At 36.0% G+C, this 23,926-nt stretch overlaps 1 protein-coding gene across 6 annotated transcripts in view; it reads right to left on the reverse strand.

Moving 5' to 3' along the window:
- AGMO (alkylglycerol monooxygenase) overlaps window positions 1-23,926 on the reverse strand; it is a 193,764-nt gene that overhangs the window by 97,981 nt on the left and 71,857 nt on the right. For all 6 annotated transcript variants that reach the window (XR_012626257.1, XM_074849166.1, XM_074849157.1 and 3 more), the window contains exons 4-5: window positions 15,494-15,597; window positions 10,328-10,423 (exon numbers count right to left, since the gene is read on the reverse strand). Coding sequence is in view for 5 of the 6 variants with exons in the window: in XM_074849166.1 (XP_074705267.1) it covers window positions 10,328-10,423; window positions 15,494-15,597 (200 nt within the window). In the remaining variant the exon portion in view is untranslated. The remainder of the gene's footprint in view (window positions 1-10,327; window positions 10,424-15,493; window positions 15,598-23,926) is intronic.

A 23,926-nucleotide genomic window follows, 5' to 3' on the forward strand; every position in this document is an offset into this window, starting at 1 on the left:
AGTTGCAACCAGTCACCAAAGCACCACTACGTCTCAGTCATTCAAGACAGAAAAACATTGTCAGCTTAGAATAGCTTAGTTTTCAAAATGGCTTTTTAGAATAAGACCTCTCACAATGTTCACGTTTCAGGAAAAAAAAATTTTAAAATAACAAAATAAATGTGATAAGAATATCAGAACAGCTCAGTTTTTGTGGCTTGTAATCAGAATTTTCATTAAAAAAAAGTAAAATCTGCTACTATAATTTTTGTATGCAGTAGGAAGTTTTGTTTCAGGCCTTTCTACTGGAAACTAGTTTCAAAATTAAAAATAATAGTAGAAATGTCATTATTCAATATCCTTTTTGACTGTACTTCAAACCCTATTTCATCCTATTGAAAGGAAAATGAGTCTGCTTGTCAATATAAAATATCTTGTTCTTTATATTATCATCTTGCAGTAATTTTGGGAATACAGAAAAATAGCTACTAATCCCCTAAAAGCTGAAATACCCCAACTGCTTTCCAATGATGACATTATCTGTATTTTGACCAATATAGCTGGGGGGTTTACTTTTGTGTTTGTCTCCCTGATAAAGACACCTACTGTTCTAAATCAATTCCTGTCTCCAATTCTTCCTCTCTCAATTAACACATCATGTGCACCTCAACTCCCATGCCAGTGACCCACAGATGAACTACAGCATTCCAGTAAAACACTTTTCCTGTTTGCTTTGTTTATTCTTTAACATCCCACAGCCACTAAAATAATTTTTCACTTGCCAAAAGCCTTACAAATGGACTCAATAACTACCTACAAATCGGATAGGTAGGTATCTTACATAAGTTATAAAAGCTTTGTCAGATCTCTCCACAAAACACGTATTCCTCTCTCTTCCTTTTTTTTTTTTTCCCCCCTAAACAAACAAGATATTCCCTCTAATGTACTTGGGTACTGCTAAGTAACAATGTGCAATAACTGACAATAATCGAAGCAATTCAAAGAGCAGCTTAATAAAAATAAGGCAGGCTAAAAGCTGCATGCTTAGAAACAGTTTCCATACATTACTGAATAAAACATTATGGAAGTGAAATCTTCATATAGGAGAACTAAATATTTGGGGTTTTTTTCTATAATAGTAGTTCTTATATAAAGATGTTTCCTTTGTGACAGCAATCCCTAGCCTTAGGAAAAGTACATTATGCAATATCTCTTGTGGCATGTAAGCACCTCCGTTTGCGGTCTCAGAGTTTGTCAGCACCAAGGGAAATCTTTATTGCCTGGTACCTGCACCACTTCAATGTAGTTCTTGTTTAAATAATGAGAAAAAATCGTGACATGAAATCCAAGGGAAACTTTACATCTTGTGTAACAACTCCTCCTGTCACCACTACAACATGAATCTTTACTTAACTCTGTTTCAACATAAATGTTAGGAAGGAATGTCGACTGAGTAGAGAAGGCAATGTTACAGTAAGACCATTCGTATATAAAAAGCTCTGGGTTTTGGTGGTTTTTTTTTCTTTGAGTATAAGAAAAACTGTTTGTAGCACAGCATTACTTTCAATATCATAGCGTTATGCTGATCTGCAGGACAGGAGAGGCTAAATTCATCCCTGGAGCATCACTAAGCAACCCTCTGAATTTAATTTTGGGGTTTCTGTTAGACTAGTTGATAGTAAAACACATATTACTATTGATTTCCTCATCAAAATCAAGATAAGATTTTTGTTCCTGGTATATAAATCTGTATTTCAGACAGTCTTATGGGGAAATTTAAAAATAAGACCTTAATTACATTCCCCAGTAGAGCTGCTGTGTTAATTCAGGACAACACACCCATGTATATTTATACAGATGGCCCTGGTGATCAGATTTGCCATGTGAAATCTCTACAGGGAAGCTGAGGAAAGGCAGAACTCCTAGGATATGTGCTCGTCTGCCAGTTTCACACTTTGAAATCCTCGGCAAACCCTGATTTATACACTGCCAACTGTTTTCCTATCTGATTAGGCAGTTTTCTACTCCAGTAAGCATGTAAAATGGATGTAGCCAAATTTCCACACTGAGGAGCGAAAAAACAATATTTATAGTTTAGAAATAAAACAAGCAAGAGGAATCAGGCCTGTTGGGATCATAAAGAGTTTCATAGGGGGTGAATTTCTGATAAATCTGTATTGTAGGAATGGGAGGTGAAAGCCTAGTTTTAATGGATAGTCCGGTTTAGGGCATATTTATATAATAAACACACAGACTTAGAAATGTGTTTATAATAAATTATCTTGAAGGCAGGCTGTTGTCACTTTTCATTGTTTTATGCCTCAACCAGGAGGTAAGGTTTGAATCAAACTGGCATCTTCTGTGAATATTTCATTTAACACTTTCAATAAGTGGATGTATTTTTTTTTTTTTTTAAAGTCCAATTAAGCCATGTAGGAAAGATGAGTATATATAGGGAGTTTCAATCAATTTGTCTGCTAAAAATGAGACAAAACCTACACTAACTGGTTGTTTTAATTGTGGCATTACAAATAGCAGAGCATGGAGAAAGTCACTCTTTCAGTCATATATCAAGTTAAGCATTTTAAACAAACTCCAGAAGAAAAATTGCTATACAATTTCAGTACTTTTCAGGAGCTTGATAAATACATGCTGGAAATTGCAGGGAAAAAAAAAAAAAAACAGAAATAAATCAGTATGCTAGTCCTGAAATAAACTAAAATATAGTCAAGTGTTGCTCTTCACCTTCTTCTTTAAATAGATCAAAATATAGTCAGCAGCCTACACTTTGTGTAATGTGGTATCCTTTTATTTTTATATTAACTTTATTTGGTAAATGAGTTGTTTAGATTGTTTTCCAGGATGCAGAATGAACTGAAATGTGTTGCATGTGTTTAAATTCTCCAGAGACATAACAGATACAAGTAGCCTAAATAAAACTCTTGAACTATGAATTTTAGTTTTAGGGTTTTTGCAGGCAGATTAGCAATAGTCAGGCCCACTGCTGCTGAAGTAAACATTTCACAGCTGTCTCTTGCAAGAAGAGTCTTTGGTGCAAGGACCAGAAGCCAACACTCAAACTCAAGGACTTAATTATTAGGATGAAAAGTGAAGTTCCTGTGTATATTCTTGTCCCATAAACTTTTAATTTCTGGCCTCACCAGTGACCCAGTTTCAACAGCGAAAGGGAAGATTTCCTCTGCCCAGATTGTTGCCCATCAAATGCAAATCACCGATATAAGCCAATTATTGTGGACCAGCTGCTTTTTTGAATGAAAAAGATCACAGCTCCTGTGCTGCACATTGAACTCAGAGCTACTGGGTGCAGAGTACTACTCTGTTCATTTAAATGACTTACATATTTTTTAAGTCCCTCTCTATTCTGCAGTTCACTTGAAAGAGAAGCTGGATAAGAATAAAATACTTAACTCACCATGTCAAGGTACTTCTGCATGGACTCAGATACCTAAAAGTACCAAGGGACACTTAGCTTTAAAACAGGACGCTCATTGTGGGGCTACTAAGGTGTAAAGTTGGCACTCCTAATCATCACTGAGGTCCTAGGTGCCACAGAAGGCACTCCAAACCTCATCCCACTACGTTTTTCCTGATTAAACTGTGTTTAAGTGCAGCCTACATAGCAGGACAGGAACAGTGTGTTCTCTTATGAATGCTCTATTTTCTCTCTCTTTTGTTATTATTTTTATTTAAAACAAAAGCAGAGTTATACACTTTATATATCTAGAAAGGTAATACTTTTCTCCCCTCGTGAGGGAAGTGAAACATGGAAAAGTGGAACACATTTTGCAGCTATTGCTAGTATTTCTGCTTAGTGATAATGTTGTTAGCTTTGCTCTTCTTCACGCTCTGGCAAGTGCAATGATGACAAGACTTCTATTCTGCAGGTTGCTCAGAAAATCTAATAAGCCATTTTGGCAGACAGGCTGGATTGAAGCAATGAGATCTCTGTTTCTTGGAATCATGTTTGAGTTTTATTGTCTATATTGAATATATATCCTATTTGGACTACAAAGGCACTGTCTGCATTAAAGAAAGTATTTTTATCTCCTTGGTATTTATTGATTTATTTGTTCTCCTCCTCTCCACAGTAAATGCTTGAGTTGAGAGTTTGCGGCAGGCGAACAATGAATTTCTGAATGATGAAAGCATCGGCTACCAGGAATGGGACCAGAACTTTCTTTTGTAAACCAAAATGTTGGTCTTTATGCAAATCAGTTATTAGTTCATTCCCCACTGGAGTTAGAATAATTTCTTGGATCTTTGTAACTGTGAGAAAATCCAGCTTTTATAAGGCAGTAGCTGTCAAACAACACGACCTGTTTCTAGAAATACCACTTAAATCTGCATCACTGAGAGTTGTTGGACACAATCTTGAACATCAGACTAGGAGAATGGCTGTAATCACCCCTAATTACATTAATCTTTTTGATGACTTTTATCAAAAGTCTTGTGAATGGTAAGTTTTTGATCGCTTGTAACATGACTAGGATAGATGTGTGTGTTTCTAATTTGAAAGGGCGCATCAGACAGACCCATGTCTATTTTTGGTTATAGTGGCTGAATTAAAGAAAATAAGTTTGTTCTTTCGTTAAATGAACTAATGTATTAGAATACACGAAATGAAAGGTTTTGTTGGCATATGCTATTTGAATTAAAAATGAGTTTCCAGCATCAAATTCAAGACAGACTGCAATTTCACAATTACACTCAATACATTGGATTATTACTGATTTTATCTCTTACTGGTGACACTCTTTATTAAAAAAAAAACAAAAAAAACAAAAAAAAACAAACCACACAACGAAACCAAACCACATTTCTCATCTCAGCCAGGAAATCAAATCAGTCCACCATACTCTGGTTCCACTGAGATCCATTCAATACCACTTATATACCAACATTTTGCCAAAACTTCCACATGTTAAATTTGACTCATTACTTCATGACCTTACAGGAACTATTCACAGTACATTAAATTAAACATAAATATATGCCTCTGTAAACAAGGCCTCAATTTTTTTTACCTGTCAGCAGAACATCTCCTTTTTTCATTTGCAAACTATTGAAGATTTTAGCTCATTACTGAAAATCTTTTTCCAGCTCCCCAAAACAATCACAAAAACAAAACAATCTTCTTCCCACTGCAAACTCTCAAAAGCATTAGTCAAATAAGTTTTGTTAAAATGCTTTTTAAATTCAAAGTCTCATTTTTTGATCAAATTTACCTTTCAGTTTTAAGATACAGATTACTAAATTGCTTCTAAATTACTAAAATACTGAAAGTACTTTAAATAAACCTTACACTTGTTTACTCCTGCATTCCTTTCTTATTTATTTAAATGAGACTACAGCACACAATGTGGAAAAGGTAGGTCCAATAAAATAGAAAAATTAAATTTGCAAAGAAATAGAGGACCAATCTCAATTGTTAGAGCCTGGGAATTAATAACTGTATATTTTATTTATTTTCTCAGGATGTCACTTATTTATCACATTATCCTAAAGATTTTATGATTCTTTTAAACACCATCCAAAAGACCTTTTTCTCAAACATCTTCTGCTTAAAAAGACATATATGTCCTTAGAGTTTCAAGAACAGCTTTTGCTATTGATATGGTAATCACAGGTGTACTGCTACTTAAAAGAAATATATGTTTTTATGTATTTTACTTAATTTTACGTGGTTCTTCAATCTGCTTGTTTAATTTCCTTATTGACCCTAAGCTCATATTTGGAAAAACAAAACCAAAACAAAACATAGAAGATTTTTTTTTCTGAATCTGGCCATCCTCCTAGGTAAGAGCTGATTGATGTAAGGACTTCAAGATTAGGCCACAACAGCTCACCTGTACGCAGGGAGCCCAGATGGGCTGTGCATGGCTTCCTGCCAGGAATAGAAATCCTTTTCATGAAAGCATCAAGCCTCCACAATTTCTCTCTCTTTCAAAGTTTTTCATTAAAGAAAATTGAGCAGAAATCAAAGCTAAAGAAAGTAATACAGAAACTTAGACCAGTACACACTGCACGTAAGTGCAAAATATTTTTTGATAAATACAATATACTTCCACCACAGATTTAAGTTTTACTGAATTGGTGTTTTCTGACAAAACCAAACGTATTTTGGCCTATATCTGCAGCAATTTCATGTCTCTTTTTCTAGGCTGCGTGAGCTGTTGCCAAAACTTTTCCCATTCTTCACCTGTTTTCACCAACGTTACTCCTAGTTAAGAATGGTGGCTCACGTTTTTCTGCTCCCAGAGTTTGATGAGGTAGAAACACTTAAACAAGGGAAAAAGAGATGCCTTAAGAAACCTGACTTCCGTGAGTATGGTAGAGGACAGATTACAGTCTTTCCTTAAATTAGAAAATTAAACAGAAACTAATGCATGTCAAAGATCAAACAGGCAAGGAATAATCTGCTGTTGCAATTACTACCATCAGGGATTGATTCAGTTGATACTTTCCAAATACAACTTGACATCTCATAAAAATTACAGCTAAACCAACAGAAACTAATTTCTGTTTTTCACAGGTGTCTATCAGGTTATAAACACACCTAACTTATTGGTTGTAATAAATGCATAACGGAAGGATATAGTTTAATATGAGCCATAGACCTTCTGAATCACCTGTGAAAATAAACTGAAATGGAGTATTTCTGTCTGTCAGTAACAGTCCTGAAAGATTTTGTGGCTTTTGAAAAATTAGATTTTTAGTGCTCTTTGACCAAAGTAATTTTTTTACTCCCCCCATGATCTAGTTGAGAATGGTCTAGTCATTTCTCCCTGATCATTTAAGAGCAGATCTACTGACTCACTCCATTGACCTAAATACTATTGGATAGAACAAAACGTTGTTTTCTCTCAATTTATTGAGATCCTATCTTTATTCACCATTACAGAAAAGTGTTTTCTTCAGTTGTTTTTTGGTTAGGGGTTTTTTTTCATTTTTCATTTAAATAAACTATTATGAGTTTATTTCAATACCATGGTGCTACTCAGAGATTTAAAAAAAAAAATCTTTGGAAAATTTGATATTATTTTATATTGCTATGTATACAGTGCAACAATGCACAGAAGCAGTGGAAAAAAGTGAACTTCAGACAGCAAAAATTCTTGTAATGGGAGAATATAAATACAAATACATAACTTAAGTCATAATGTCATATTTTCAGTGCAGCACACCCAACCTTTCTTTATTAATTATAGAAATGCCTTTCCTGTACCAATAGCCCATTCTGATTTTAGTAATAATAAAAGATCTCTAGCACCGAAAGAATGGTATAATATAATCTTCATGTAAGATTTATGGTATTTAAAATGTTGTACTATTTTATATAAAAGGCCAAAAGCTAATATATACCAAAAACGCAGGAAATAAAGAAGTCTGAGATAGAACAAGTGGGTACTTTTGATCTTTATGATTTGGTGCACTGTCTTCACAGGAATATATGAGCCACTTGAGTTAAAATAAAATAGACCATGTCTGATCTGGTAGGAAAGCTGGACAAAAACTGACGTAACAAATATTGAAGAAGGTCAAAGTTATAACACAAGAAACTTCTGTTAGCACTGTTTGAAACAACGTTGGACACATTCAAAATTAAAGTATACAAGTTAAAAGCTTTTGCTCTAGGCTGAAACATGACATAGAAAGTTTCAGCATAGCATGATCATTCTCTTGCCATTACTGAATTAAATTTAAATTACTCTCAAAACATCTTCCGAAACTTTCATATACTTTTGTTCTTTCCTATTACTTAAATATCACACTTTTTTCTGTTATAAAACAATAAATTGTGCATATCCATTATTAAGCTTTTCAGCACTCTGAAAAAAAAATTGCCTCTTAAAGAGATTTTTTTCCTGTATCTTACCAGATTTTCTTTTTCTGAAGGAGAAAGATGTGTAATCAAAAGTTGTGAAGTTACAATTTTCAAATATACTTGACTAGTCAATATGGGGCCAAATCTTGTCTAAGGAAACATTGATACTGAATAAAAGCAATAGAAATCTGAGGACAAACAACATTTCTTATCAAATGCTCCTGCAGTTTAGAAGTGAACTATTACATCTTGCACTGGTGGACTAGAAATAATGAAGCATATCTCCACGAGACCCTTAATGACATGTACTGCCACTCTGTAACAGCATGCACCACGGGTTCCCAGAGGACACCAGAGCTGCTGGGGGATGATGAATCTCAGCTCTCAGAGCAAGGGCTAGCAGCAGTCACTGAGACAGGATGCTGTTTCCTATATAATCCCAGGCCTGCAGCCCCAGACAAACCTCACATATTGGGAAACTTCTGGAAACTGAAACTTAGAGAAAGGATTTTTGTTTTACTATGATCTGTGTAAGATAATTAGAACTGTTAAAATTCAGGAAAAGGACAGTTAGAAAAAACAAATTAAAGATGTCACAGCTTTAAACAGTTAAATTGTAATAGTTGTTGCAAAAAAACCCAGTATAATGGTGAAGCATTTCACCAAAAATACTGGCTAATATAAACCTGCTTGGCTGCAATAGCTGCTACTATTTCCCTTCCTTTCCCTTCTTATTTCTGTTATGCCCTTGAGAGCAGGAAATCTGCTAATACATGGTGTAGCCCTATTTCTATTTTGTCATTATTTTTGACCTTAAAGCATGACTTCAACATATTTCAACTGATTTCAGCTGTGCTACAAAATCAACAATATCAACATTAAGAATAACTTCCCTTGTAAACAAAGATCTATGATTGGATCAACTGGATCAGTAAAAATCCATTGTTTTTCTACTGGCACAATAATCTAATAGCAAGGGGTGCTTATCTTTTCATTGAGACTGAAATTCATTCTTGTTTAGACTAGTGTCTAAACTTGGCACATTGCATATATGCTATGGAAATTCCTTTTAAGCCCTATGAAGGATTTAGCGCTTTAGAGGGACATAGGCAATTCATAAGTCTCTGAAATTCACTTTAGAAACTTTAGACACACACTGTGGCACCAGTGCTGAGACTCATTGAGTTACTGCTACACAGCAGAATGTCAGAAACCTCTCAGCCACAGAAGAAATTACTTCAGACAGCAGAGAAGATGTAGATGAGTCATATTTTTCATAGTGGCAAAACACAGTAAAGCCAGTTTGGGGAACCTAAGGCATGGCCAACAAAACTTTGCTACCATGTGATTCAGAGGATTCATTTAGTATAATTTCAAAGTGTTCAAATTTGTTCAAAACATTTTGACAAGCTTAATTGTGCATTGTTTGAGTTTATGTCAGTTCTGGTGATGTGCATGACATTTTATTGTAAGCCTTTCCTATTCAGAATGATGCTGTTGCAGAGCATCAGACATGCATTAATGATTTTAGAAATATGCCCAATACACGTGAAATTTCAACAACAGAAGTTTGTTATTGGGGTTATTGGGTCACTGTAAGTAGCTTTTTTCCTTTTTTTCTTTTTAGGAGACACACAGAAAAGAGAAAATGAAAACTGTAATTTAAGCAACACAATCACCTAAAATAGCAGATAAAGAAAATAAAACTGCCTTCCAAAACAACTGTTCTATAGATCACATAATGAAACTATAGAGGGAAAAAGGCATCTGTATAGTCAGAATAATCAAAGGAGTTAAGCGATGTAGAGGTAATTAGCCGCAGCCCACTAGGGGCTACTGAGAAATACGCTACTGACATATAACGTAGTATACCTTTAAACACCTCTACTTTAGTGTGAGGGAGAGGGCAGGAGGCTGTTCAACTACCTGAGAAGTGTGGGAAACTACTTACTAATCACAGTGGGTTATTAACTGTATATGTATGTAAACTAGATATTGTCTATGTACTCACAAAATACAAATAAACAGGTGCAGTCATAAACAAATAGCTATCAGATAATCAAAGAGCATTCTTCATCTGAGAATTACTTGCACTAAGAAGGAAACAATATCTGACCTCAGTTGCAACTCTAAATGATCTTTAAGAAGCACTAGGTTTTGGATATTTTTCCCTAAAATATTTATCTTTGAAATGAAATCAGTTTCAGTATCTGCCAGAAATGTTTAATAAGCTGCAAGATAGGAAAATATAGTATTAAAATAGCAAAAAGTTTTGATTCCTTACAGTTACTTTTTTTTTTAGATCTAATTGGGACCAACTGGCCTCATTGCTTCTTATAAACTTAGCAATATATATTCAGAAAAAGGAATAAAAATGAACAGATGTTTCTCCTTAAAGAAGTCAGACAAAGATTTTTCTTACACAATAAATCAGCTGCTAGTGGATTTCCAGGACACTGCTCCAGGCTAACTGTTTAGGTATGGCTTAAAAACCTGGTTTACCTCTGTATGTATCCAAAACTGGTAAAGTAGATTAAACTGTAGATGAACAGCAAACACTGAAGGGGGAATGAAGAGAGCCATGGGCAAGTTGAAAATCTGAAAAATGAGAAAGAAAATATACATTATATATATAATTCAAAACTTGTGATGATATAACAAAGTACTATCTCAGGAGCTCAAAGCACTGCTCAAGATAACTACTTCTTCTAATACCTCCATAATGTAGACATTACATAGAATAGATACTGATTATTACTGATTATTAGATGTGCTATAGCAAATGAGACATAAATTGATGAAAAAGTAATTTCCCAAAAGTCATACCGAACAAGTAAAAAAATCAAGAAAAGAACTCAGAAATCCTGAGGCTAGATGTTTATTCTGTGTACTATATGGAGCAGACAGCAACATATCCTTGACATGAAGGGTTCACTTATAGGGGAGAATTATCACAGAGTAAGCAAGGTGTGAATTTATAATACTATAGGTTTTCCACCTGAACTCCCTACGTGAGCACCATAAGGGCAAGGCAGCTTACTTGGCTTTCAAAGTTAATTACAAATTCTCACCCTAACTTCCTCATGGCATCTCCCTTGAAGGCCAGATATATTGCTGAGTTCTAAAGACGTGCTAGCATGAAAACAGTTTCAGAAAATTGCTTACTTAGGAAACACAGTGGTGTCTCACATACAGAGTAAAGTCCCAGGAATTTCACAATTACTTGCTTAACTGGCTGAGCAATAGAATAAGAATTCCAAGACCTGCATTGTGTTAGAAGTCAGACTGTTTTCTTCAGAAAAAGGGTTTGGTTTTTTTTTCTTCATTTGTAAAACAAAAAAGAAAGAAAAATGTATTTGGAAGGTGAAAGTTGCACCTTCAATCCCTAAGAATCACTCAAAGTAAACTCACAAAAATCCACAGCAACTCTTACCTAAGGTGGGAGCTAGTAAACACTATTGGGGGGATGTGGCATTTAGGCATGAAATTCTGGAGTAGAAGCGGGCATGAGACTTCTTTAAGAATTAAAAACGCAGATCAGACTGCCTTGTGAAGGATGTCACTGAACAGAAGAGCAACTTTCAAACCCACAATTCTCCATGCTCTGAAACAGACATGTAGTGATGTAGTGCAAGCCTCCCATACTTTAGAAGAACTGTCCTAAACACTGGCATGGAGTCAATCTCTTTTCAGAGTTCCTTTTTCCTTCCTCCTCTAATCTGGACCCCCTTAGTATTTAATTATTAAAAGTGGGAGAGCTACAAAAATAAAAAAACACAACCCAAACAAAACCAGACAGACATTTGTCCCACTACAGCCAGAAGCCTGGCATGGTTTTTCTCAAAGATTATTTTACAAAGAAGCCAACAAAGGAATAGGACACACAGCCACATTTAAGTAAAGCTACTGCAGTTTTCTCTTATTATTGATTGTACCTGTCTAATGGCATGATAAGAGCAGGAAATTTTTTAGAAGGAATGGAGAGGAAAGTTGATTTAGAAAAAACCAACAGATGGTTTTCAGATTATTCATGGCAGTGGTTGCAGGATTGAAAGCAGGGTTAAAAATTAGATGCTTTTTCCCTAAAAGTATCAGAGGCAATTTGGTGGTATTTACAGATGACTCAGAGGGGAAGGAAGGATCATCTTCATATTTTTTCTAACCTACTTCTCACAGTGAGTACTAGGATTTCCCAGCTAAGTGGTGAGACGAGGGAAATTTTATATAAATCTACAGGTAAATTTGAGATTGACAAAGGAGAATGCTTTCCAAACTGCTTCATGTTTCCTTGCAATGTAAGCTTTATTTTGCACAGAAAGGATTTCAAAGATCATTTACGGAAGTAGAACCCATAGGGAGGAATGAAAACCTCTCCCATACAAAAGATTTGGTTTCTCCTATTTGTGGTTCCACTGAAACAACAAGATCAATGTCAGAAAAAAATAATAAAATCATTAAACAGTTTTTCACTGGAAATGCCAGTTCACCAAATAAAAACATTTCATGGGAATGTACCAGCTTTCACTAATCTGTAGAGGAAAAGCTTTCCTGGCTCCAAGATGGAATTTCTGGTCAAAACTGCAGAAGAATGTTTATCCCACTCACAGATCTTTTCCCACTGTGGATTCAGCAACAGAGATTGAGAGAGCGCCACAATAACTGATAACCTGATGGGAAAGACACTCAGCGAGGGGGTGGAGAGGGATTTGTATCTGAGGCTGCTGCACTGCAGCTGGGTGCCTTCACGCTTAAGGCATTGCCCCTTTTGAAGAGTGTGTGTCTGCTGCACGCTCTCCAACGTGGGCATGCTCTACCTTTCTCACTCTCATTTGTCAGTAAAAGCTTATAAACACTTCCACTATGGAACAGGAAAAATGTGCAACTCCTGAGGTGTAGCAGGAGGGCAAAGTTTCTTCCTTTTCCATGCTGGGTTTATGGGGCCACCTGCTGATGGGGTGGCCCTTGCTGGCCAGCCAGCCACCGCAGGGCTGTGGGGCCACAGGGCAGCTGCCGACAGACACTGACTGTGGGCTATACTTCTGTGAGGGTTCTCCAGGAGTTAAAGGTAGGGATAAAAAAACCAAAAAACCCATCCCTTACAGATCCCAGACCTGGCAGACTGCTTAGTAGATAAGAAGTGAACTTTGTGACTCAGTGTTGAACAGAACAGTGTTATTCCCTTTCCAGATTTATATACAGATGTTTTCACTGCTTTTAAACCAGTAAGGCATAATTCAACCCTTTATCTAAATGTATAGTCTAAATCTATCAAATTATTATGGATCTAATATTTGCAATTAAATCTTACCCTTGGAAGAAAGTTGAGAACTGGTACTCAAATTAAATCATAGCTTTTCAAGGTGTATATGCAACTCTCTCCTTTCACAATTACACTTTCATCAGAAGCAAAAATTTATGTAGCACTGGCTTGCTGACTTCTTAAAAATGAATATACATTTTTTTTCCACATCTTTTTCCCACAAAATGAGCTTCAAAACCGTCTCTCAGTCTTAACAGTAGGTCTGCTTTTCTATGGCCCCCTTCACGGGAGTAACAGAAACTGTGTGTGCAAACGACATGAAGCAATACACATTTGGTTCCAAGTTCAGGAGTACATCTCACACAACTGACTGTACTTCAAGCATGTTTTTCTCTTCTCTTTCATTTCACTTCTCTTCAATCAGCTCGAGCACAACCCACACAGATTAATATGCTGATTTATTTATCTTGTAACGATTAACTTAAAACACATACAGAACTGGCAGTAGAACAGTCCCACAATCCCACATCATCCACCACAACTTTCTCACAGCCTCCACAAAACTGGATGTCAAACTGCATTCAACAGTACACGTTCAGCAACATCAGATCACTCTCAGAGATTAAATAAAGGCTTCACTGAGTTTCAGCTTCAAGGCAGATGCATCCATGGGGTTCTGGACAAGTCTGGCAGTCCAAAAAAATAGCAGTGCAGCAAGGCTTTGAATAAAGAAAACTTGCATACCTCTCAAAAGATCTGGAGGGAGGTAAACCGATGTTTACATTAACCAAATATCCTGGCTAATACCAAATATTTAGTGGAAAAAACACTGCACGCAAAAGTATTATGGATTCCTATGTTTGCTTCCCTTTGTTCAAAGCAAATGAATTTTAAATGTACATACATTATTTGCCAAGCGATATCAGTGTGGTCCTGAGGATGGTCTTCAGAATCTAACGAGGCCAGACGTCTTGGCCTTCCTGAATATTTCTCTGAGGTATCATCCTCCAAACCACACAGGCAAAGCGCTTATGTACACACCCATATGTACTCACAGGCTTTTTGTCTTTTTTGAATTATTGTTTTTGTCAAGGATTTGCACATATAGTCCCGATGGTTAAATCTTTAACATGGCAGTATTTACATAGGAAGCAGAGTTGTGACAGAGATGCATCCCTTCCATTATTGTTCATGATGGTTGTGTAAATTTGAGGGATTCCTACCAACATCAGATAACTATTTCCTGAATAAAAAAAATAACAAGAATTTACAGAGAAGACTTTAAGAAACAAAATGAAGAAATAGTATCAGCTTCACAATTTCCAGAACTAGTAATTTTTTTGGAACCTAGTGCCCATCTAATGTCATGGGCTTGGAACTGTTATGAATAACTAAGTCCATACTCAGTTATATGAACATAAATCCAGACTAACTTTACTGAAGTTAATGGAGTTACACTGGATTTGTATTTGTGTGAGCACACAATCTCGGCTTTGAGTCATCTGCTCATAGGCTAGTTGCAGAGATTTCCAGAGGACTGTGGGTTTCCTCCACCACCAGTATTATACCTCATTGGAGAATAGCATTTATATATTTTATATATATACAAAAATACATTGAACATTGCTTTTGAACTGTAATTCTGAAAATTCAAATTTTGAAGTTATTCTTTTTTAAAAAATAAGCAAAGAAACTACAAGCTGAGTTAAAAATAGAGTCAACAGAGAACATGAGAGAGCAACTGAGGAAATCAGCAGTTATCCTGGGCCCAAGACTAAACACTGAATAGTATGTTACATTTATGAATGTAATTGGAAATATACTCTTTTAAAATCTGTATATGAGCACTCATTTTAATTTATATTGGATATGTGCACAGTTCACCATTTAAAATAAATTATATCTGAAATAACACTAGGTAAAAGTAGTGGCATACTGCCCTTACTGGAGCACTGACACATGACATGAATGAGCAGAGACAAATAAATACATTTGCATGTCCAAAGCAATCTTTAGGAATGATTTCTCTCCTTGCTCCTTTCAGTTATACAGACATATTCTAGAGTAGTTATGTTATACTGTGGTCTTTTCCTGTACTTATCCATGAATAACTGAACGAAAAAATTGTCCCATTTTACTCAGGAAGTTATGAAAATATAAATGCAGGGTTATAATTAGCCTTCTTAAATTTAACTACTGTATCTCTTTTCAAGTTTGTTGTAAAAACATTAATGAATGTATATTTAAAGCTTATGATTCTCAGATTCTTCAGTTTCAACTTCTGTGTTTTCAGTGTCAATCATCTTACATAATTTATATGTTTTTCTTTGAAGGGAAATAAACACTATGGTTCACTTTTACTAAAACTTGTTGATATGAATTTCTTTGTCAAATCTTGTGCAACTTACCCAGGAGGTGTATTTCTGCAGTACAGATTGTCTCAAGGCTGTGAATAGGTTGTAATCTTCAGAACTATGATGTATTTGGTGCGCTGCCCACAGTATATTAACCTCTGCAAAACACATAATTTCTAATGAGGTATGTACTAGAGAACAAAGCAACATTTGTTTCCCATGGCCTTTTTTCTTAAGCTAAAAGCAGCTAATCCCCCAATTCACACTTTGCTATTTTACCATAGTATAGAAAGTAATAAAACCTAAGGCTCAGAGATGACTTTGTGTAGGCTAGGTTAAATGTCAGTAAGTGGACACAAGTCAGTGTAACTTTTATGATGAAGGAGGCAAGGCTGTGGCAGGAACTGAAGTCACTGCTGGATAAGCAGAAAGATGTGTGAGATGAGAATTAAACAGCCAGAAAATCTGAGTTGAGTCCTGATAACCTGAGTCGGTAGGAGTTCTGTTATGGGGTTCAGAGAGACAAGGACTAAGGATGCTTTTATGCCTGCATTTGTTTATTGAAGTTATACTTCAAGACTAGAAGGGGACATAAAATGTTCCAAAATTCTTACACTTCAAATTTAAACAACCTAACTGGTGTCTGATGTTGTGCTTACAGTTTTCTGGGACATGTAAATTTTCAGGCCCACTTGTACCACAGACCACAAAACACAGCCGTTGCCTGTCTGCTAGTGACAAATGGAAAAACAAATGACTGCTTGTTGGGAATTCTAGACCCAGCCAAAGGAAAGCAGTCGCTCTATTGTGTCACAGTTCAAAAAAAGTTGCTGAAATAAGGGCAAAACCAGTGTCAGCCATGTGCTCTGAAGGCATAGCACCTCTAATGCAGCCCAGTGAAGAAGACTACTTCAAAATCCTGATTGTATTTCAATGCATTTTCTCATTAAGTGCAGATCTGGGTGGCCCCTCTGCAGTGTATATTGATATCTGGACAGCCTTAAGTGGGAGGTTAAGATAGAAATGTTCATGGCTGTCAGATGTATAGCTACCAAGCTATGAGGATGACCTTAATTACAGCAAAATGAGAAAGTGGGTGGTTAATGCAGCCCACATAATGCCTATTTAGCATAAACCTAATTTTAAGGTCACATGTATTTCACGGGTTGAAGTGTACACAAACTCTCATCTGATTACAGAAATTAAAAGTTTACTGGCTTGCCAGCTGCACACTCCCATTGCCACTGATATGTTTCAGTAGAATAATTAGAGAATGCCTTTGGCAGATACTAGAATTACATTCACAGAATGATCTCATAAAGTATATTTGAAGTCCTGAAATTATCTGGTACCAAGCTTGTATCAAATAGTTTAGGTCTGGTCATTAACATATACTTGCAATGTAAAGTAATGCCAAAAAAATCCCCTTAATGAATCTCAAGGTGTCTTCATCATTTCAGGGGACTAGATAGTCTTGTAAAAGGAGGTAACAGTCTTGTATGCTAGAAACTAAGAATTTCAAATCTAATTAATTTTGACAGTTTGGTAATTTACATGACAACATCATTTTTAAATGTCCTCTAAGTCTTTGAAAATCCTTACAATTGATGAATTAAAACTAATTTCAACTATTGTAAAACATTTAACACTCAATCTGAGAATCCTCCCTTCTTTGAAAGCATTTGTTCCTGAAGGAACAAGCATTCACTGTATCAAGAATTAGTGATCTCTCTGAAAAAAATAAAAGCCAACAAAACCTTAATGCATCTCTGCCTAATGAGCTCACTAGGAGATGAATTATTCAGATGAGCTTCAGTACTCAATAATAATTTGTATTTGAAATGTTCCCCAAGACCTCAACAGAAGCTAAATGAGTGAACAAAGAATCTGAAAAGGTGGAGGTTAAAGACCTGTCTCCTTAGTTGTTTTAAAAGCATTTACTTCCTATCACAAACTGTGTGTAACACAAGCCTCCACTCAATGAAGTACAGCTGTACAAACAGGGTACAGTAACTGGATCTTGCTTCTTTCCCTCAGTCATTTTTCAGCATTATGAAAAGTTCAAGGAAGGGAATCTATGATGATTTTTACAGTCTACTTTCATTGTAGTTAAGGTCAAATGGTTTTCAAAATGAATTACTAAAAAGGCATTTTATTAGCATTCATTTTTCAGTTAAACTGCCTCTTACACTAACAAGAATATGCAATAAGGTAACTGAATATTGGTAAAATGTTAATCTTTCAGATGTGTGAGTCAGCTTAAATGATCTATCATTCAAAAATATACCACAGGAATATTAGGGACATAAACAAACAATTCTGCCACAAGTAATTTAACTGCTAAAGCTAATTCTGACTTCTTCTGTTACAGCTAAGTAAATTAAATCCTGCTCCTTAATCCTATTCTTGCTGACATCAATGGCACAGTCTATGTTAAATTCCTTGGCAAAATAGGCAGAGCTGATGATTGGACATAATTTTTGTCTTAAAAATTTATCTGAAGAAACTGATCATCAATAACTTTTTATTTGAAGCAAAAGAATAACATCATGAATAAGTGTGAAATAGATCATCACAAAATTCAGTCTGTAACCATTAGTACATTTAAAATATTACAATCATAACAGCTAGAAGACATCTCACAAATGTAAGAAACAGACCAAGCACTCTTCAAGGAATACAGCTGACTGCTCACCAACTACCTGCAACAAAAACTGAAATGTATGTGTCTATAGAAGAGCTGTGGTTTCACTTTTTCTTTCATAATGTTGATAACTTGAAGCAAAATGAGGAAACTTACTTGAATGAGAATGAAATTATAAAAGATTCTCGCACATGTACTTTCTTATATGTATTATTACATAACAACCAAAAAAGAGAGTGAGACTGAGATATGACCAATTCCAACTTTTTTTTTTTTCTTTTTCTTTTTTTTTTGTGTGGAAAACAGGAAGCATTACTGCATTTTTTAGATCTCTCCAGTCAAATTCTCCCATGAAGCCACAGGAAAAAAGTAGGTGATGAAACTGGAGAAGCCACCCATACAATGCTCTAATGGAATTTTTGATGTTTTCTAAGTCAAATGTGATTGGTAAATACAATTTTAAAAATACGTAACTGCAATACACATATGCACAAAACCACTATTTTTGATTCAGGAGAATGAACATTATAGAATCACAGGATAATTCAGGCAGAGGAGGGAACCCCAGGAGGTCTCTAATCCAACCTCCTGTTCACAGCGAGACCAGCTTTAAGTTCCTGAGGACTACACCCAGTTGGGTCTTGGAAATCTTCTGAATCTTCTGCTATTATGAAGAACTATCTCTAACAGAAGATTAAGTCAGCATTTCCATTTTATGTGAGGAAAGTTATACAAATTATAACCTAGTACAGCAAGGGCCTCCTTTGCTGGTGTGGCTTTTCCCAGGTTCTTGTTAATGGGTGGAGACCTGAGGAGCTACTCACATCCAGGGAAGAACAGAACAACTACATCTTGCTACTGGAGTTAATTATTGTTTAATACATTATTATTGCTACTGTACAGAATCAATGAATATTTTCTTCCATCACTCAATATAAACTGTAAATCAATCAGCATGTAATCCCAAAAGAGAATGAATGACACCATGTAGATAGGTGAGGAAGGAAAGAAAATTGGTGCTACACAGGAACTGCTGGATGATGGATGGGTTATCATCTGGCCCTGTTTTCACTCTAGATCTTTAAGTGTACATTGTTATGTCAGAGTCAGACCTGCAGTTGATAAAATTAGTGAGCTTCAAGTGGTTGACATATATGTATCCTAATACTAATTCTAAGGGAAAATGAAGATTTGTCTTTTTTAGCATCAGTTCAATACATTAATTCTCCTGATAGAAGAAGGAAAATGAGACGCTGAGGGAAGTGGCCTGGAGAAGAGGAGGCTTTGGGGGAACTTAATAGTAGCCTCAAAGTACCAGTTATCAAGAAGATGGAGCCAGGCTTTTTGCAGCAGTCCTGCTTTATTTTGGTTTTTTTTTTTTTTTTCCTGGGTTTTCCAAAAGGAAGAAAGATTAATTATGTTATCCTTCTTTTCCACTTCTTCCCTCCCTCCTCCTCCTAATTAATACATAAAATGTCACGTTTCACACACCGTCACAACCAAATTGGTATGGCAACCAATGATTCTACTTAGCCTTAGATTTTTTCTATTTCAAATTAATTTTTTGGCACTAATAAAATCCCTTTCTGTGAGACCCAAAGACAGATCCAATGCCTGGGCTGTATTTCACTACTTCCAAAGTATTTCTTCCATGGTAGTAGAAACTGGGGATCATGCACGTAAGGTTTCTCTTTAAGAATACATTATGCAGAGAGTTCAAAATGAGACTCTCCAGTTGTTCATTTCTGTAGCTTTCAGTGATTTCCATAGCTCAACACTTTATGATTAACAACAGGAGAAAATATGTATGCCAAAAAAACCCATAGCCATTTCAAGAAGTGATGTCAATGAAAACAACCATTTACCGCAATCCTCCAAATCAGTGAAATGGTAAAGATTTAATGAATCTTTAGTGAATAAAAAAGATTAGATAGACCTTTTAATTAAAATGGGGTAATTTCTTTGCGCACAGCTTTATAAGACTTGGATCTAAAGTGAAAAAAAAATACATTTTTAGAAAGATGTCCATATGTTGAGTCTCGTAAAGTTTCTATTCTCTTTCAGTCAGTGCTGACTGTAGCTAGAAGAACTGGTGAAAGCTTCCCCTCAGCATCTACTTAAATTTAAACAAAACCTTCAGTTTCACTATGCTTGCCATCTTAGAAGATTAGATACCTTCAAGTATTCAGTGAGGAACTTAACTACAATTTACCTAGCTAGAAACTTAGAAGATAGCAAAATTACATTGACTATGCCTCAGATTACCACATTATGATGAACTCAAAGCCAAGCATGTGGCAAGAAACCCCTTGCCCATGGCGTGGTCCCTGATGACCTCAGCACGGAAACTGGTGCTTCCTAGAGCAGTTGTAACTTGCAGCGCTTCAGAGGCAGGTACTCTGTGCTGTGTTCATCTACAAGCAATAGAAAAGGGATCCTCTCATCAGTCTACTTCTCTCCAGTCAGAATTAATAGAAAACCCAGGATGACTGAGGAAACAAAAATGGCCTGGAAGGTAAATCTTCCAGTCATTCCTTTTCTATGCATTTCAACCCTCCATACAAAGATAAAACAGAGAAGAATACATAGTATTTGTATGCATATTTGTATTATACATAGTATTAGTATATGAGACAGAGCACCCCTTATGTTTTTTTACTGGGAGGGACAATTTCCAGATTTTTTTAAATAAAAGTTGGCTAAAAACCTCAGAGTGGATGCCTTTATTAAAATTGGGAAGTCACCCTAGAATCCATTCCACCTCACATGAAATCAGAAATCTACCTACACAGACGAGTTATCATGTCCACATGAAGTAGATATGAAGTAGAAGTAGATATGATCTGCACATGAGTCTTCTCTTTAGTCTGTTGTATAGTCCCTCTTTTGTTACTCTTCCAATTCAACTTTATGTTTTTTGTTTTAGCGTTGTTCAATAAGAGTTGCAAGTTAGTTTATTTGCCAAAAGTCTCTGCTTCCTTCTTATTAGAAAAATAATTCTTACAGGAACAAATTCTTTCCTCAATTACATTAGTGTAAGCGTAGAGCTGTGCGGGTGTAATGAGAACAGGATTAGATCCAAGGAATTTATCTGGAAGACGGTGTTATATACCACACACAAAGAAGCATGTATACAGGGAAATATATACTTTTTTGTTGTTTTTTTTAATAAGACACATTTTTCTTACATTGTGGCCTTGGCTACAGTGAGTATTAGCAGTTTGTATTCTCAGGATGATCACATATGTAAATCAAAAGACTAACTGTAAGGAAATCTGAGTTCAAGTGTTGAATTAGACTTGATTCACTATAAAGCTTCAAACAATTTTCTTAACTTTCTTCTTCTGCACATTTTTGTTGAGAAGCACCTATCTGTGCTTGTATCTGACACAGACCAGTTCTCAGCATTTTGAAAGTTGGAGTTCCACTACTGTTTAGAATAACAGGAAAAATAGATTATGCTAGTCTTTGCTCCCAGAGTTTGTGTGTCAGAAGTGGAACGACTCAGAAGCACTCCTTCATCCTCAGCACTATCTATCCCTCTTTGGTCATTTTGCTATGAAATACACCGGGTACCCAGGTAATTCCAGGATAGGCAACCATACAGCACGTCACACAGCCAGTGTCAAACAGAAAATAATGCTACCATGAAACACTCTGTAAGCTACATAGTTGCAATCCAGAAGCTTAATTACGCAATTTCACTAGGCATTCAGCATCTGATCCTTCTGTGATGCACTTTTTCTGTGCTTTGTTCAGTATTATCTCTGTTTTTCAGCCCTCTTCTTAAGTTACTATATGTGGTCAGCAAACTATTTAGTGAGTGGGCTAACTTATAATCAAGTCATACATGGTATATGCTCCCATGGCTTACAAGCCAAAAATCAGAGCAACCTTCTACAAAACCTGCCTCCAGAATCAGTGCACAAGCCAAAACCTCCTGCTTGATCTGCTGCCATACCAGTTGAAAACACAAAACTGCTCCCACACAAAAAATCCACAATAAGATCTGCAAAACTTAAGATGCAGAATGGGCTAGGGAAACGTGGGAAGAATCAAGACAAGCCAAAGTATTACATATGATACCCAGAACAAACAATGGGCCAGATCATATCCCCTCTTAGCAAGAATCCAGGGGACTGTGAATTACTTCTGAATCTGTAAAATATTTAAGTTATCACATGGTTAGGAAAGCAGAGCTCAGCCATGACAAAAATAATGGTCCTCTCAACCCATATGTGCCCTATGTTATCTCCTGGTATCTTCAGAAGCATAGGACATCAACTGAAAGTCTAGAAAAAGCCACAGTGTTCCCAAAGACTCAGTCTCTTCTAGTAGAATTAGTTCCCTTGGAAGCTAAGATCAAACTTCATGCAGCACAGTTGTATCAATGTAAACAAGAGTAAGAGTCTCCGTTAATTACATTAGCACAGTCCTAATCCATGGCCTGTGAGCATTTCATACAGTTGCCAGGAATTGAACAGCCTCTTTCCACACATGCTATGGAAAACCACAAAGGAACAAAGGTTATTAGGTAAGGATTCAGAAGTTCACAGTGACTCAATCTCTAACTTCACTCATAGTTTTAACAGAAAATGAATCTGCATTCCTTTGTGGAGAAAGATATTGAGAAGATAAATGATCCAAAGTAATTTTAGCATGCAAATGTTGGATTTGGACATTTCCACAAAGACAAATAGGAAAAATTCAAAAGATGAAGAAACACACAGAAGGAATGAAGTTTTAGTAATGTGTATATATGTAACCTCTCAAAATAGTGGAATATTTGGCAAGTCTCTCAGTACACAGCAGGTCTCTTGCACAAATTCCATTATACCAAGTTGCCCAACCAACCTGTTTCTCACACCTCCCTGAAGCCAATTGTTCAAGTTCGCTAGTCTCTTGGAGCAGCTCTGCAGCTGGTTAAAGTTTTGTTTACCTGACCTCTGGATGATCTCTGTCACAAAGATCTGAGTCTCTGGATTGTGAGGAATCATGACGGTGGTGGCTGTTACACTGTCACTTGTCTCTTTTGTGGGTGTATAAGACTTGATTTGGGTATGCTGTTTTCCAGTTGTTCTGGCTTTCTTAACAGATTTTTTAGGAGAGGAGTAAGAGTCTGAAAACAGCTCTGATTTGTACCAAAAAATAAATTGGTGCCATGGCAGTTTCAAGGATAACTAAATCATAGCATAAACTCCAGTTTGTGAACCCAGTCCTAAGCCCTGTCAAGCATTTCCCACCAACACTGGGCTACAATTTTTCACCTATCCTTTCTTCGGTGAGGGTTCCTACTGGTTATATGGTTATAGCAAGGTTTATCCACCTCACACCCTAACAGGCTCTTGATTGAGTGACACTGTATACATTACCTTCTGCAGCTCATTGATGTAGCAGTTTTTTTCAGCACTTAGCTCTTTCTGCACCTTTTTTACTACAAAGAGGAGCATATGGTTCATTAATTGCACAACTATAAATCATCCTGTTGGTGAAATTAGATTTATATATTAAAATAAAAACCTGCAACAAATTTCTGTCTACAGGAGAAGATCCTCAGCAGCTGGTGCAAAGTGACTTCTGTAGATGTATGCCACTTTATACAAGCTGCAGACTTGACTCAAGCTTCTCCCGATATGGCCGATTACAACACTGGCAATCTTTAGTTCTGAGCATTTGCCAACCTGTATAATATAACTTGGTGTTACTGAATACTGATGTCAAACTGTGGTATAAATGTGTGGAACACATTAACTGTGACTAAATTAGCACTCTACTCCTTAGCTTGATGATAAAGAGAACTGAGACTAAATTAAATAATTTTTTTTTTTTTTAAAAAAGTTACT

The sequence above is a fragment of the Strix aluco genome, chromosome 1 (assembly GCF_031877795.1).
Source record: "Strix aluco isolate bStrAlu1 chromosome 1, bStrAlu1.hap1, whole genome shotgun sequence".
NCBI classification, from domain to species: domain Eukaryota; kingdom Metazoa; phylum Chordata; class Aves; order Strigiformes; family Strigidae; genus Strix; species Strix aluco.